Consider the following 16,204-nt stretch of genomic DNA (forward strand, 5'->3'; position numbering starts at 1 on the left):
GCAGTTTAAGTTTAGTATGGCTTGGCCACAGTGTCAGGCTTCAGTTAAGCACTAGATGTTAAGCTACCAACATTTGTAGACACTGGCTTTCTGCAATTCTCTTTCCCCCTTGTGCAGCAGCTTCAAACAAGGACATACTGAGGAGAATATTTGAAGGATATGTAAGATCCACTGACAATACAGCATGTTATGGGGCCCAAGGGATGGATGAGCATGGGACCGGAGCAACATCAAGAAGACAGGAGCCAGAAAGCACAAAGCTCATGGAGCTGGTACAGGGAGACCTTGTGGCTGATGTGTGCAGTGCTGCTGTCTCTGAAAAAAAACAGCACTCATAGTCAAACCAAGGCAGACCAGAGATTTGACCAGAGATGAAAAATGAAAGCTCCACTGAAATCGCTCTGCTCTTCCCAAAACTAACTTGAGTCTTATCAAAGCTCCCGCCTCCCTTCTCCTGGTAACTCCCATGGGTCTCTGGCAATAAACCACTATTCCTGCCTCTCTTAAGAGGGATAAAGCCTAATTTTAGGGCACCTGATTTACTTTACTGAGGAATAAAAATGTTTAAATTTTACCACCTTACTGTGAATGGACTCTTAGTTAGCAGAAGATGTTTATCTCTCCAATTATACTTTGCCTATTCCCTAATGGAGGCAAGCAATACAGCAAATTAATGGGACTACTTTAGCAGAGACTTTTAACAGCTTCATCTATGGATTCTCACTGATGGAATGACTCAGGTGAACACTAACCCACTGTGCACTAACCCTTGCAATTACTGCCACTGCAATAATTTTTATTCTGCATATCATACCCTGAAGCATATGCCCTTCCATTGCCAATCACCATGTGACAGCAGTCTTAAAGGGGGAAACAATCTCAGTCTCATCAGACTGCCAAGGCTCTGCTCTGCTATGCTGAATAACAAGAGGCTTCATCCATTCTATCCAGGAGTCACCAAAAACTCAAAAGGAAAGAAGGTGGTGATTTCTGAGATTTTAGATTTAAAGTATGGGTGTAAACAGAGCTATAACCTAGTTTCCCCATGGTCTTTCTTCACAGAGTCAGCTCTTCTCAGAGCCCCCAGAATCTGCACAGTGCTGTGTCCTCTCCCCAGCTCCCTGCAACAAGGATAAAGCAGCAAAAAGAAGCCACCATGGTCCATCAGATACAGAAATGCAGAGTCAGATAACTCATCATAACCTCAATTCTGCTGCCTTTCCTGGACACTCTTTCAAACAGTTCACACTACTACCATATTCTAGGGAAGACTATTCATTTGGGGGTGACTTCTTCTGAAATACCCCATGGTATTCCCCATAATCACTGGTACAGTACTGAGTTTTCGAGAGACTTAGTATCAGCACCAAAACAGAAATTAAGGTTTTGAACTGGACTGGAGGCAGAGAACATGGTGGGGATGAGGCAGGAGAAGGAAAGACGCTGTTCTGCACCCAGCTCCTTGCATCAGTGGCTGGGGGCAGTGTGAAAGTAGCATGCTGGATCACACAGCAGGTGGATCTCAGGACTGTGTGACTTGTCTTCAAAGATGTAGGTGGTAGGTTTAATAGGTGTCTCACCAGTGCCTGGAGTATCACTGGGCAGTTTGTGGTTCTTCCAAATAAAATCCGGACTGTTAGTCGCCGCGCACGTGCCATTGCTTTGAGTGTTGAAATACAGGAGAGGTTTGAACTATGGATGGGAGGAGGGAAGAAATGCAGTCAGCAGCTATGTTCTCCCTCTTTTGTCCCTTGCTCCAGACTACCCTTAATAAATGTATTGCCCAAACTCAAATTAATTTTCCTGCTATAGTGGTGTATTTCTCACTGTATCCATATGCTTGGCTGCAATATTCTTTCTCATTCCTCCCCTCTCTCTGAAAATAAATTTACCAATCCCACAAAATACCAGCTGCACTTCACTTACTGAATCACCAGATTACATCAATCCTGTCAGTCTCCAGTACACCTCACATGACCCCTTTCTGGCATGCACAGAACGCCTTGGCACTCCACCACACCTGCTGCAGTTATTTTCATCATTCTTATGCAACAGTACAGGGCATTCTGTTTCTCCTTTCATATATAAGGTTGAACAGTTGCACCCTGCACATACGTACGTAATTTGCAGTGTGTGATGTGTACAGCACGGTCAGATTGCTATCAATGTCTCCAAATTCATCCAGAATCACAGGACCCTCTACACCTGCAGACACAAGGAATTCATTAGAGGGCTTGCATTTTCAGAAACACAAATATGGGGCCGGAGGGATGGGATAAAGAGAAGGATTTCTGATACTTAGGGTACTTTTCTTCTTCAGGTATGTGCTAGATACGTATCAGCTCAGTGTGGTGCTTTTAACTTTTCTTTTAATACCACACTACACTTTCTCTACAAAATCCAATAAAAAGTGTTGAACTGACAGCACTGAAGAAGAAAGTCTCCCTCTAGCTACAACAAAATATATTTGTCAGATTTCTTCAGCATACCAAGAATGTCAGAGTCACCTCCCTTGAAGAGACCATTTTGGAAGTGAGAAGCAAAATAGTCTGTTTCCACCTGCAGTTTGAATCTATCAGTAGTAAAAGAAATACAAGGATGCTTTCATTCCCTTTATTCTTTTGAAAGCCTAATAATAATGTTTTTACCATGTTCTTTTTGCCTTTAGCCTTCTCTCTCTGTACATCAGCAAATGTGCACATTGAGAAATTGCCTGTGTAGCACATTACAAGGATTTTAAGGTGGAACTTCCCAAATCCCTCAGCACAGCTTGGCTCAGCTTGACTGCACAAGTCAGTTGCCTCAACATGAGCACAAGCTTAGCCAATATTCACTATTCCTGAAAGTCTCACCTTTGTTTTCCCCTTTTTTTATAAGAGGATTTTTTTTATCAGCTTCAGATTGTCCTTTCGCTGCTCTTGATGATGACTTGTTTTATTTCTCCTAAGTTCAGTATCAGCATTATTTTAGTTCTGCAATTACCTTCTCCCTTTTCACCTCAAAAACTGATGCTAACTTTTTCATGGTCTACCTTCTTAATATCAAAATAATTTTTGTATGAAATCCCTACTGTACCAGACTCCATCACAGGAAAGAATGAAGGTTGTTCAAAACCTATCACTTTCAGAATTTTTTTTTAACTAAACCTATAAATTATGACGAGCATTACAGTGCTGTATTTTGGATGAGTAAAAACATTTGTGCAACTTAACTTCTAAACTTAAACAGAAGAGATAAGTTTACTGACATTCGGAAAGGGATGCTGTCTCCAGAAGGAATTAGTAAACTATATTTTGCTAGGTATTAGATACCATGGTTAAAGCAAAGATAAGCCTGCAGCCTTTCCTATCTTAGAAAAATCTGGGAAACTTCTACACACATATTTGCTGAATGTAGGTGGGGCATAAACACAAAACTTTGAGTCATCGTTTTGGTACAGATCTCTGATATGAAGCAACAACTGGGACTATACTCCCAGAGAGATAACATTTTCACTTCTTTGCATAAGTTTTGCCTCTGTCTTTTCCTAATGATTGAATTCTGTGATTTTAAGCCCATGGCCTACAAAACAAAAGCCCACCAGTGCTAGACAACCTGTGAGAGGAACAAGAAAGTTGACTAAGAGGAGCCAACCCACTGTCAGCTGGCCTACACCCACACTGCAGGCACCCAGGCCTACATGGCTTTGTAAACTGGAAAAGGTTGAGACTACTTCATTAAAGCTCAGCCAAGTGACTTCAGAGTCATTTTGAACATCAAATACTGAAAACAGCATCCTTGTAAAAATTATATAAAAAGAAAAAAGTCTGGAATAAAACTCATTGAAAGGCTTGGACTTCTTTTAGGGTAGAAGTGACTTGTCCTAAGAGTGTTTAAAATGAAATTTCTTTCCCCTCATCAATTTAGTGAACCCTGCAAAGGACAGTACTTTTTTTTACCTTCAAAAGTGGTATTTCGGAATTCACGGATTAAATTGAAAGGTGACATTGGGCTCTGTGAGATGACAAATTTCTTGACACTATGTCCAAACAGTAACACTGCATTGAAATAGCCAGCAAGATAGTCATCTTCCATCTAGACCAAAAGAAAATGAAAATTACTGTTTGAGAGTTCTTGCTTCTGCCATAAGGCTATAATAACCTTGATTGTCTCCATTTGGTAGAAACTCCAGCAGAGAAGACCAGAATCTGCTGAACACTGCATGAGTAGATGGCCAATGCCATGTGAGCGTTTTCATTTCAAAAAAGAAAGGCAAACAAAATATATTTTTGATGTATGAAGACAGGAAGGTGCTGAAAACTTAAAAGAGGCCAATAGGTAAAGGTCTGGCATGCTGATCCTGGTGCAAAGGATTCAAGAAATCCTACACTGTAAGTTCTTGGCAGTTCTGCTTTGCTAAGTGTGTCCCAAAGACCCTGGCTTTGAATATGAGTTTCTGTGCAGATAATTCAGTGTGGTGCCAGCAAGTTTGGGCTTCCCAGTGGCCACAGCTCAGGGGCAGGGAGCTATGCCAGAATTTCCAGCAGCCTGCCATAGAGCTGGCACCAAAAAATAATTGAGGCCAGGCTGGGGGATCTAGAAGCCCTGTAAATCCAGCCAGAACCTTCAGGCTGCCTGCTGGAGAGCTGGAGCTCAAAGCCACAAATCCTGGGATGGAGAAACTATACAAGAAGAACCTGGTTCCTTTCCTGGGCAGATGGTGGGAGTATCAGTTCCACTAAACAAATACAGCATTTTCATAGGTTCTGCTTTTCTGGAAATTAAAAAAAAACCCCTTATTTCCTATGGAAAAAAAAAAGTTTCCTGTTTTTGAAGCTTATCTAGAAAGCCACTGGAAAGAAACTGCAATGGTTGTCATCTCTTAGACATATCTGTGCAAATTAGTCAACAATTATTAATTCTGAACTTTCCATGCTCACATCTCAATTGCATGTACAGATCTTTCTTGAGTGATGCCTTACAGCTACATGTAAGAGTGTCAGTCCCTCAGATGTGAAGTGGTAAAAGCATGTGCCTGTAAGTCTCCCTCATTCCCTATGAATATGACACTTGCAGAACAAATTAGAAGTTTGAGTTGAACTTCACAAAGCAGGAACATGACATCCTGCAGATTTGCCTTATGATACTATGTTTTGACATCATTACATCAGGACAAAATACCATCCTGCAATAATATAAAGGAATATCAGCTTAGAAGCATGACAGGGGATGATTACAACTGCATTTTTAGTTTTCATTTCCTCATACATGAACAGGAATGAACGAAATGCAATAATCAGATATAAAATAGTGTTCTTACCAGGATGTCCTCCTCCATCTCTACATAGTCTCTAATTACAGTATTGTAGCTGTAATTAGCTGGTGGCAGAGTCAGGACAAGTACGTTGTGCATGTAATCAGCTGAGATGTTCTTCTTGAAGTACATGTTACTGCAAAGCAAAGCACAAGAACCCCATGAACACTGAACAACAGGCTCAGTAGTATCCATGCTAAGCAGTCACTTGTTCCCAACAGCTCTGTTATTTAACAGGTTAAAACAGTAGTTCTAAAAATAAAATTTCATAATGCACACAACTCTTTATATCATTTATTCACTGATGCTAGCTTTTGTGCCTAAATTTATTAAAAGGTAATATCAAAGTGATCTGCCAATCTGACACTCAAAGGTTGTTGTGAACAATGGTTATTATTGTAACTCTTTGTTTTCTACCCTGTTACTTCCTCTTTTTTTTTCAAGTGGAGTTTATATTTATTAAAACTCTGTTTCTCTTTGGAATCCACAATACCGCAATCATAGTTTCTTCATGTTACTGTGCCTGTCTCTGAGCTCTTCTGCACTCTTCTTGCTTGTTCTTCTAATTTTGATATTTCCTGCTAGAATTGAGCACAGCAGGAGTTGCACTAAAAGCATTTAACAGGAGGGAATGAAACAATCACAGAGGTGCAGAGAGCATATTATTGATTCATTTGTTAAATTCAGTGAGATAGGAAAATCAGAGGAAACTGTGTCAACTTGAAAACTCTGCTAAAACAAGCAGAAGATGTTGTAGCTTTCAGGTATCCTTGGTTCCATCACCCTGACAGGCCATCTGGAAAGCGCTTCACAAATTGGCCACCACCAGATACACATGTTAAAGAAGAATTTATGAATAGATATTAGTGTCAACTGGCAGCATCTGTCATTGCTATGGCTAGATTAAGAGAAAGAAAATAATTGTGTGAGCCTTCTCCCATTATTCATGTTTGATCATCCTTTTATTTTGTCAGTCAGTACTGATTGGCCATCTAATTGGATTCTTACACCAGAGCCCTGTACCTGCCTTTCCCTGAACCTTCTGATTTTTACAACACACTTTTCACCCTAAAGAACTTCAAAACGTTTCTCATCCAAGCTTGGGCTGAACTAGCCAGTTGAAAAGAAAACCTCATTAATCTCCACCAGATTGGATAATCCTCCAGCATCCCACCTCTCTTGAGGGAGACTTAAAGACTATGTTTGTGTCCTGCTTGCCAGACAACTCAGAGTTGAAGAAAATTTAAATCTATCACTTTTTCAGAGGCATTTCACTCCTGGAGAAGCATGGGACTTTGCCTCTTCCGCCTCCTACAGCTTCAGTTTTCATCTAATATATCTGTCTGTATTTTGTTGGGGCTTTTTTAAGAAGAATAGTGTGATTTGAGATACTCAGCAAAATAAGGGGTCTGTAGAAAGCTTAAGAAGAGCAGCATATAAAAAAGCCTGAGGCAGCTGGGTATATCAGAAGGATGCATATCACAGCAAAGAATCCCCTAATCACCCTCATAATTGTAATGCAACATCTATACCTACAACACCAGTGGTAAAGCACTCACATACACTGTTCCCATTATGCATTTGCAAAGAAAAAGAGTTGAGGCCAGCTGCCTCAGGAAAAGCAAATGGGAATTTCTAATGCCTGGATAAAATTGTGGAATGCAAAAGCTCTTAAAGGCACTTCTGAAAAATACATATGGTGAAACTGAAAGTGTACAGGATAGAGAAGATCCTGTTAAAACCTGAACAGGGTCCACTTAGGAACCAAAGGTTAAATCTCTGAAATCATTAACCCAGAGTTTCTCAGAACTGACCTGTTATGGTCACCTTTAGACACAAGAGCTGGGAAGTCCCACTGGCCCTAGAATTTCATGGAATCTTTTTGCTCCACCAACAGTGAAGTAATATCAAGGCATGGGCACACACACTTGCCTTGCAATCATCCATCCATCCATCCATCCATCCATCCATCCATCCATCCATCCATCCATCCATCCATCCCACCAGACTGCCCCAGGCACTTAACTTTCTCCCAGACTGTGACTCACTATGGCAACTGGGATTATACCCAAAAAACCACTTGGTTTAGGTATCTACTGTGTAATCTCTGCTGTGTCACTTAGGTTTAGGGCCAGAGATCAGTTCTCAGTCCTTGTATATAGCCAAGGCTTTTGAGGATACCATTGGTAAAGCCAATTTATGTCAGACATCTTCTATAAAGAATTTGTAATTAGCAATGTTAAGAGAAAATTAAACAATAGAAAACCAAGGTTGTATGCTAAGAAGCTTCTCTGAGAAGTTATGTTTCTGTGGTTATAAAGATGTTGAGGAGATGGTTATAAAGTGCAAGAGTTATAAACTGGGAGAACAGTTATATCACAAAAATAATTTAAAAACTGAATAAATGGAGTCTAGAAACATATACTGTAAGTCCTATTTACATAATTGTCTGGTTGAGCAGAGTGTATGAAAAATGTACCGTATCTCAAATGGACTATATCTCATGTCCATTCTGACTTTGGACTCAGTGCTTCTTTCATGGTTTCCTGCAATGAGGAGCCCCAGAAAGGCATTAAACCTACCTGCTCTGTTGCTGCCTTAGAAAAATATTATATGAACCAAAAGGGATTTTGTAGAGGACATGCCATGAATTAAACACTATGCACGTTATATAAATGGCAAGACGTGAGGAAAGATGGCAATAGAAAACATTTTGTGAAAGAGCATTTCTTCAACAAACCAGTTCCACTCAGACTATTCCCATTACCTATATCCATCAGCAAATTGCAGAGAAAAGAAGAAAAACAAAGGTGATACTTTACTTGAAGAGATCTATCAGGATGATAACGATGTCATTATCCACCTTCTCCATCCCTAGGTCTGAGCTGACGTTCTCTGGAGAGCCACACATGATGATCACTACAGAACGGGCAAAAATGGAGAGAGATTGGTGAGATTTTCAGACAAGAAGAGGATGTTTGCCTGCTCCCCCATGTTTGAGTAGCAGGCAGTAGAGCAGCTCTGGGCTAAGGCACATTATCTGTCATGTACCGGGGCCCAGGCACAGAGCTCCAGCCTCTCTGCAGTAAAACCACAATATCTGAGGGGAAGTGGTAAAAGGTGCTTCAACACCTGCCCCATTTTCTGTCTGATTGCACCAGAGCACTACCATTATCCCACTCAAATAAGCATTAGGAGTTGTGGTGCCATAACAGCTACTCAGTATGAACACTTCTAGGTTAAATGGCCTTCAAGTAATGATTCCATTAGCTTGATTACTCTCACAGTCACTTGGCCTGCTGATGCCAGGTGCTTAGTCTTAGGAGAGGATGAGGTATTTATTCATTCATTTTTCTAGTTCAGATTAATCATTTCCAGAAGTGCCCCTTGATATCAAAATGAGGTCCATAAATGTACCAGGGCTGCAAACACATGAGTGATAGAGAGCTTGCAGTATCTATATTCTTGTAGTATTTAAAGCCCTTCTTAGAGAAATTGTGATACTTGGATTTCTGAATCTCTCACAAAAAAGAGCTTGTGCTTAGATGGGATAATTTACCTCAAAAGCTCTCTGGAGGCAGGATATTCCCCCATATTTTATGAGGATGAAGAGAGGAATCTAGGAAGTTTGTGCCATTTTATCTTTACATCCATGTAAAATGGCATATCTTTGTTCCATCATTTCTGGTGAAAGGCTTCCCCTATAACCTAACTAAGGGGTGGGTTTGAGTTCCTTGGAAAAGCAACTCACTTGCTGGGACAGTGCAGCCTCAACCCCTCCTTACCATTGCTCTTCCGGTTTGGATTTTTCACAGTTTTTCTAAGCAGCTCTGGAGTTCTCAAAATATCCTTGAACTTGAGTTTTTCAGAGAACTCTGTGATTCCAGCATCTAAAGCATTCATGTACCTGGTACAAAGGAGCAAGGATATTGTCAGGAAATTGCTAACTCCTCACATTTTCCTAAGATGTGCAAGACAGGCTGTTCAGAGCACACAAGAGTGTTTATAAGCTGGTATGAAACCTTTTCTGCAGCAATAAAAGTGAAAGAACCAATACATGGCATGAAAGATGCAGAAATGCTTGGAAAGTCTACCAGAGGTGTTTGAGCATGGCTATAGAAAGGGCGAATTTGGAAATTGCAATTATCTAATAAGACATTAGCAATTAAGAAAAAATAAATCAGGGATATGAGGAAACTGCAGGAAGTGAGATTAACAGGGAGGCAGAGCCAGGACACTCTGCTATTTAACACATCAGTGGTAATCTAAGAAGGCATATGTGAAGGTCCAAAGGACTAAACAGGAGCTACAGAAAGAACTGAGATAAAAATCACACATGTATCCTGACTGTGAGAGAAGCAAAGGAAGAAAAGCAGCAACAAGAAACCTATGCAGAATCACTTAAAACTTGAAGGAAAAAATGAGCTCAGCAAAAAAAGCAAGCAAGTAAAATTTGGTAAAAGATTAGGGAAAAACAGTCAGCTCCTCAATTTTATTCTTGCTTCAATATGTTTTTTTCTGAGAAGAGATATTCTATCTGAAATAAAGTTAATGCAGAGGAGAAACCAAAAGAACTCTCTTTGTTTTTAAACTACATAACCTTTGATCTACCAGCACTGAGATCTCAGTCCTATGAGCTACTGAATACCTTTAGCTTCCTTTTTTTCTCTAGGAACAGAATCATTAACTGCTAATTTACAGAAACATATACATAGCTGAAACATAACCTGATTTTGTTATCACAGTGGGTATTCATTTATTTTTATATGGATATGGGAAAAAACAATTAGCTCATACAGCAATACTTGTGCTTTAGAGAAAATGGATCTTTTTAAATTAGACTTCAAAAACCTTCACGTTGACAGTTTCTATTAAGGCAGGATGAGATACATGGTTACAACTAAATTAGGATGAAAAGTGGGCAGATACAAAATTAATTTTTTTTGTTGTTAATTCAGCAATAAAGGGACTTGAACAATTCTGAAGTCAGAAAGAAGGTCCTGGCCAGAAGCATTTAAAAAAGTGAAATAAGAAAAGCTTGGAAAGGTCAGAAATAGCTTCCATGCAATTATTTCACTGAAAGGTATGAAACCTGCAGAATTAAAGGGATTTAGCTAAAGCGTGTGTAGTGCATTGGCAATTACAGCTGCAAATGTGGAGGAGTAGGGCCTGTAGTAAGAGGTAAACGAAGTGCACTGATATTTCAAAGCATCAAAGAGAGGTAATCATAGCAATTATATCATGTGATCAAGTTGCTATCTATACTAAGAAAGAAGAAGGAAAAAATAAAAGTCCATAAATACCTACAGAAGAGGTAAACGGAGATAAGGTTTTAGGTTTCCTAATTCAGAAAAAAACTCTTTAATTCTGTATCCAGAATAATCCATAAGTATATGCTTCTATCAATCTGAAGCAAATATAGTGATAAATTTTGCTTAGAATTCTGCAAGTCTCTCAGGTTATAAATTAGAAATACATATAATAGTTATTTCCATGAACTCTTTGCTACTTCTCAGCTACATTTATAAAATTAGTAGGAGAAATTAGATTTTGTTTAATAAATCAGCTTTTAATATCCCAAAATTGGAAAAAAATCAAAGTAGCGTAGACACACTCACATGAGCTGAAAGTTAAATAAGACTCAATAATAGAAAAGTATTTATAAGTACTGGTATATTAAAGAGTCTATTTGTCTAAAAGCAGCCTTTGCTTTCAGGCAAGGAGAAAACCCAGTATTTCTGAGAACCAAGCACAACCTGATATGTCAGGTCACAAAATGAAAGCTGTCTCCTTTGCTCCAAACTGGTGAGAATATAGCTTAAACTCTGCATCACTGGGGTAATTTTTCTTGAAGAAATGTAAAGCTTGAATTTTGGAAACAGCACCTACATATTGAGGACATTAATGTGGAGAAATATTTTAGAAGCTTAGTAAGACCCCTGACCTAAAAAGGCATCTATGGGGAGCCTGTGGAGGAGCCTCTCATGTCACACTATTTACACTAAGGAGGCTGTAAACAAGTATTTTCATCACAACATAACACGTAGGTTATGTTGTCCAAAGGAAAAGCAAAGCCTTGCAAATATTTAAAACAGACTGAGAGAAACATTCAGGTAAGTGCCATAGCTGAAAGCTACAATCCATCTTTTCCTTCTCTCGTTCCTTGGTAGTAGTAAGGCACCTCTCAGAGTGTAGGACTGAGAGAACACTTTGCAGAAACCATGTCTGAAGGTGGAGACAGCATTTATCAACAGCTGGGTCAGAGGTGGATCCAGATCTTACCAGAGGCATGCCTCTGAGGTTTCAGTTCTCTTGTAAATGTAGACAGATTCCCAGGTTGTGGTTTTGAATGGCAGATCAGAATGTCTCCAAAAATGGAAGAAGAACTGGTTCAGTTTCCTGGCTGGGGTCAGAAGGCGGGTTAGGTTATCTTTGTAGTCACAGGACAGTCCAAAACTCCCTACAGAGATCATAGGCAGGCTCAGTATTGTTTCAAGTCTGAAGAAAGAGATAAGAGGACAAGTCTGAACAGATTGCTGTTGTACCAAGGCAGCTACTGATTTCCATCCTCACCTCCCTCTCCTCTTGTGCCCTGAGTTAGTTTAACACAGTTAATTTGAACCAGAATCAGAAGGATCCTCAAGGTCACAAGCAGATTTCAAGCCTGTACTGGTACCAAAAAGCCCTGTTGAATTGCTCTAGGCACCTTCTTGCACTGTTCCCAGTCACCCCTATCCTTTTGGGTACCCCACACCATTTCAGCCCCAAGGGTTATGACAGGAGTCCAAAGGCTCAAGACAAGCTTCTGCTACCTGGATGTCATTCTCATGGGATGGATTTAATCTCCCTATTGGGACAGTGCTGCAGGGTGACAGCTTTTTGCTATCAAAAAAGCTTTACTTCTACAATTCAAAGGAAAAATCTTTTTGTTTCACAAAGGTGTATTTTAGGAGCTGTGCAACAGCAGCAGTCAGGGAGAAAAAAATTAAGGCAACCGTCTGCTGACAAGGAATTTGTAAAATAAAAATCATTTTATATACAGAGACAGTAAGCTTTTAAGGACGAAAGTATATTTCTGGATGCTGCGATGTTACCAGACTAAACTCAAAATGCTTTTGCTCTTGTAAGCTATTTCCTTATAACAGAATTTTGCCTGCAAAAACCATGGCTGTAAGTGTTGTTGGCATTATTGTGACAAAATTTTATTTTCCAGGTAAAGTTCACTTACTCAACTACAGGGGTTTTACTTATTGCAATAGAAACACACAAAGATGATGTAATATATAATGACAGGGAGAGTATTTCACTAATTAAACAGGCTTTTTATTTTTTCCTGACAGACTTAGAATAGAAGAGAATAGATTATTTTGGTTAAAAGGGACCTACAAAAATCATACAGTCCTGATTATTTCAGTACTGACCAAAAGCTACAGCATGTTATTCATAGAAACATAGAATGGTTTGGGTTGGAAGAGTCCTTAAAGATCATCTAGTTCCAAACACCCTGCCATGGACAGGGACACCTTCCACTAGAGAACTTGCTAACTGCATTGTCCAAATGCATTTTAAACTTGACAAGCTTAAGGTATGATCCACCTCTCTAGGAAGGCTGTTCCAGTGTTCAGCCATGCTCCTGCTAAAAATACTAAAAATACTAAAAATACTAAAAATACTAAAAATACTCCGGCTAATGTCCAACCTATACACACAGCTTTGAATCATTCCCACTTGTCCTGTTGCTAGATCCTAGGAAGAGATCAGCACCTCCCTCTATACTTGCCCTTCTCAGGAAGCTGCAGAAAGCAACAAGGTCTCCCCACAGCCTCCTTTTCTCCAAACCAGACAAACCCAGTGCCCTCAGCTCTCCACAGAATATGCTTTCCAGCCCTTTCACCAGTTTTGTAAGCACTCAGAGACCTTCACATCTTTCTGAAATTTCGTGGGGCCCAGAACTACACAAAATGCTCAAGGTGAGGCCACACCACTGCTGAGTACAGCTGGATAATCACCTCTCCTGACCAGCTGGTGATGCTGTGTCTGATGCACCCCAGGGCAGGGTTTGCCCTCTGTGCTGCCTGGGCATTCTGCTGACTCTGGGGGTGCCAACCAGCACCCCCAGATCCCTTTCTGCAGGGCTGCTCTCCAGCTGCTCCTCAATCAATCAATCAATCAATCATTCAACTTACTGTCAGGAGTTAGCAATTTCCCTGCTAAAGTTGGGCTTTGGAAGGGTTTTTTTTCCCACCTACCAAACAGAGTGGCTATGCATAAAAGTCTTACTGCCTTGACTGTAGACCTCGAGGCGTCTGATGTACTCTAAACCAATGTCTCTGCAGGTTTGTTGCTCACAAAACAACTTTGTTCAGCAGCTGACATCTTTAACATCACAATATAAGGGGGAAGAATTGGTACTTACGAGATCATTTGGAAGGTGGCATAAGTGCAAGCGGGTCCTATGACAGCACAGCCAAGTTGGCCAGATTCCTGCAAGGGATCAAAAAAGGACATTTGGGATAAAGCAGAGGACTGGCAGAGAGAGGAGGATGGGAGAATGAAGGAATTTGTAGGATATGAGGAGTCACAGAATTTACCTAGCAAAAGCAAGAGAAGAGAGGAGCTACAAAAAGTTTAAAAGAACAAACAAGAAGGGGAGGAGGAAAAAATCACAGACAGCCAAAAAAAGATAGACTACAATATTTGTTAAGACATAGACAGCAAGTAAGGATTAAAATATTGTTATAGGTGCACATTTGAGATTAAACACCCCAGAAGAGTTTGCATTTGGTGAAGACAGGGTGGTTGATATTACAAGGTCCTGTGTACCAGAAAAATTATTACATAAGTGTATATGAAACTATTATTTTAAAAAATCCTTCCATGACCATCAAATGAGGCCTGACCTGTATCTTTGTGTGTCACGAGGGACAATTTCTTAGCAAAGACTAGAGCATAGTCATAGATTAGTAGACTTAAAAATTCTCATTGGACTGACCAACTTTCACTCAGAGGTGTGAAAATCTTCAGAAACTTGGCTTCTTGTAATGCACTGATTTTAACTGAAACTTTTCCTCATATTAAAGTATTCACACAGTTTCTCTCACGTGACTTCTGTGATTTCTAGTGAGAAGCAAGCACTTCATCTTTGCCCTTTGGGCATAGTTCCATAACCACTTCATTGGTAACAGTGCCAGCCTAAGGATTTCTCTGCCCACGTCCCCATCCTCACCACAGCTCTCTCTTTTGTGTACTGTGTAAACTGATGGTGAACCAGATCAGGATCTGATCCAGTTAGAAATTGACCTTTTTGCTCTGCTCAGGCTGTTTTGAGAGTTTGCATTGCTGGTTTAGTTTTTTTAATTAATTGTTATTTTGGGGGTTTTTTAATGGATTGCTTTGGCTGTCTGACCACACAAAGAATTGTGCAGATATAAAAAGGAGGCAACTTAAGCATAGGAAAAGGAGCCAAAAGCTGAAGGCAGTCTCTTGGAAGCATTCATAGAACCTCTCTTCAGTATTTGCCTACTTCTTTTCACAAAACATACAGGAACATCTTCTCTTTAAAAACTTCACTTCCCTATCAAATTTCTTTGGAACTGAATAGCAGGATCAAAGGTTAAGAAGGAAAGACAGAGACACACATGCACACCAAGGCAGAAGGAAAGAAGTCTGCTACTCACATAAATGGTTCTGAGGAGCTCCACACCTTCACAGGTGCTAGTACGGCAGGCTTGGGAGACATAGAATGATGAATTAAAGAGGTGGAAGGTGGCATTTACTGTAACATTTTCTCCTGCAACACAAACGGATAAGCAAACAGCATCATGAATTGCAGGTAACCACTAATACACTATCCCTCTCCTTCTGACACAGGTCTGAGCAGCCTTATACTCTGAGATCTCCCTGCTTCTGCAACGTCTACCTACAACCCAGCCCCCACTGCTATGGATAGGACTGTGAAGTCCATTCCAAGGCGGACTGCTGACTTCTGTTTAGTAAAAAGTACTTTTAGTGTTGACCATTACTAGACAAATTTTTTAAGGCTCTGTAAGAAGTAACTGAGACACCACTTTCCAATAAAATTGGACAAAATCTTTTAATCTAGAGGGAAGGTAGGGAATAGATAATATTTCTTTGATTATTTCCTTGGAATCTCTTTTTCCTATGGCATTCTAGAGACTGACAGTAGATTGGTGATGTTGAAAGGAGAAGTAAGATATCAAAATAAATAAAAGCCATATGACTCTAAATGAAGGAAAATATGGACTGAAGATTTTTCACACTTCAGATCGTGATGTGATCAACAGATAGGGTCAAGAGGAAAATTATTTTCAGAAAGTAGAGGCTAATCCAGTCAGGAGAGGAAGCAAGGGCAACCCAATTACTGCACGAGATGGATCACTGGTCTTGTCTGATCTAGTTCAATAATTTCCACATTACCAAACCCAGCTGAACATCTCCAGAGAAGCATGCAGGAAGAGTCTGCCCAAACACCATGAAAATATATATGGTTCTGCCCACTTGTAGAGCACTTCAATTTATACAAAGAGAGGTCATTATTTCCATAAGTCCTACATAAGATAGGCAAGCAAGGAATCTGTCTGAGAAGCACCTTACTAAAGGTCAGATGAGTAGGAAACTATGACACAAAGTGTGACAAGAAATCACAGGAAGAGAGGGATAACCAACATCCATTGACTTACCTGTCATCTGGAATTCCTTTTGTACCCTTTCCATTGCTTGTTTCACAGTTAACTCCACACTATCAGTACTTGATGGGAAATCCGTGTAATTCATGAGCATCACATTGAGTGCATAATAGTTGTTGCTACATTGATCTGAACCCACTTTCTTCAGCAGCTGCAGTGAGGAAAACAAAGGCCAAATGGCCAGCACCAATACCAGTTCCTTCAT

The 16,204-nt window shown here is 40.0% G+C and overlaps 1 protein-coding gene across 2 annotated transcripts in view; it reads right to left on the reverse strand.

Moving 5' to 3' along the window:
* The window catches only part of GUCY2C (guanylate cyclase 2C), a 43,441-nt gene extending 27,237 nt beyond the window's left edge, over positions 1-16,204 (reverse strand). Inside the window, exons 1-10 of one of the 2 annotated variants that reach the window (XM_064731900.1) lie at positions 15,994-16,204; positions 14,971-15,083; positions 13,710-13,777; positions 11,576-11,791; positions 9,079-9,200; positions 8,116-8,212; positions 5,324-5,429; positions 3,939-4,074; positions 2,120-2,205; positions 1,581-1,692 (exon numbers count right to left, since the gene is read on the reverse strand). In XM_064731900.1, coding sequence (XP_064587970.1) covers positions 1,581-1,692; positions 2,120-2,205; positions 3,939-4,074; positions 5,324-5,429; positions 8,116-8,212; positions 9,079-9,200; positions 11,576-11,791; positions 13,710-13,777; positions 14,971-15,083; positions 15,994-16,204 — 1,267 coding nt within the window. Of the gene's footprint in view, positions 1-1,580; positions 1,693-2,119; positions 2,206-3,938; positions 4,075-5,299; positions 5,430-8,115; positions 8,213-9,078; positions 9,201-11,575; positions 11,792-13,709; positions 13,778-14,970; positions 15,084-15,993 lie in introns of both variants that reach the window. The other variant, XM_064731893.1, reaches the window with a different exon arrangement.

The sequence above is a fragment of the Zonotrichia leucophrys genome, chromosome 1A (genome assembly GCF_028769735.1).
Source record: "Zonotrichia leucophrys gambelii isolate GWCS_2022_RI chromosome 1A, RI_Zleu_2.0, whole genome shotgun sequence".
Taxonomy (NCBI): domain Eukaryota; kingdom Metazoa; phylum Chordata; class Aves; order Passeriformes; family Passerellidae; genus Zonotrichia; species Zonotrichia leucophrys.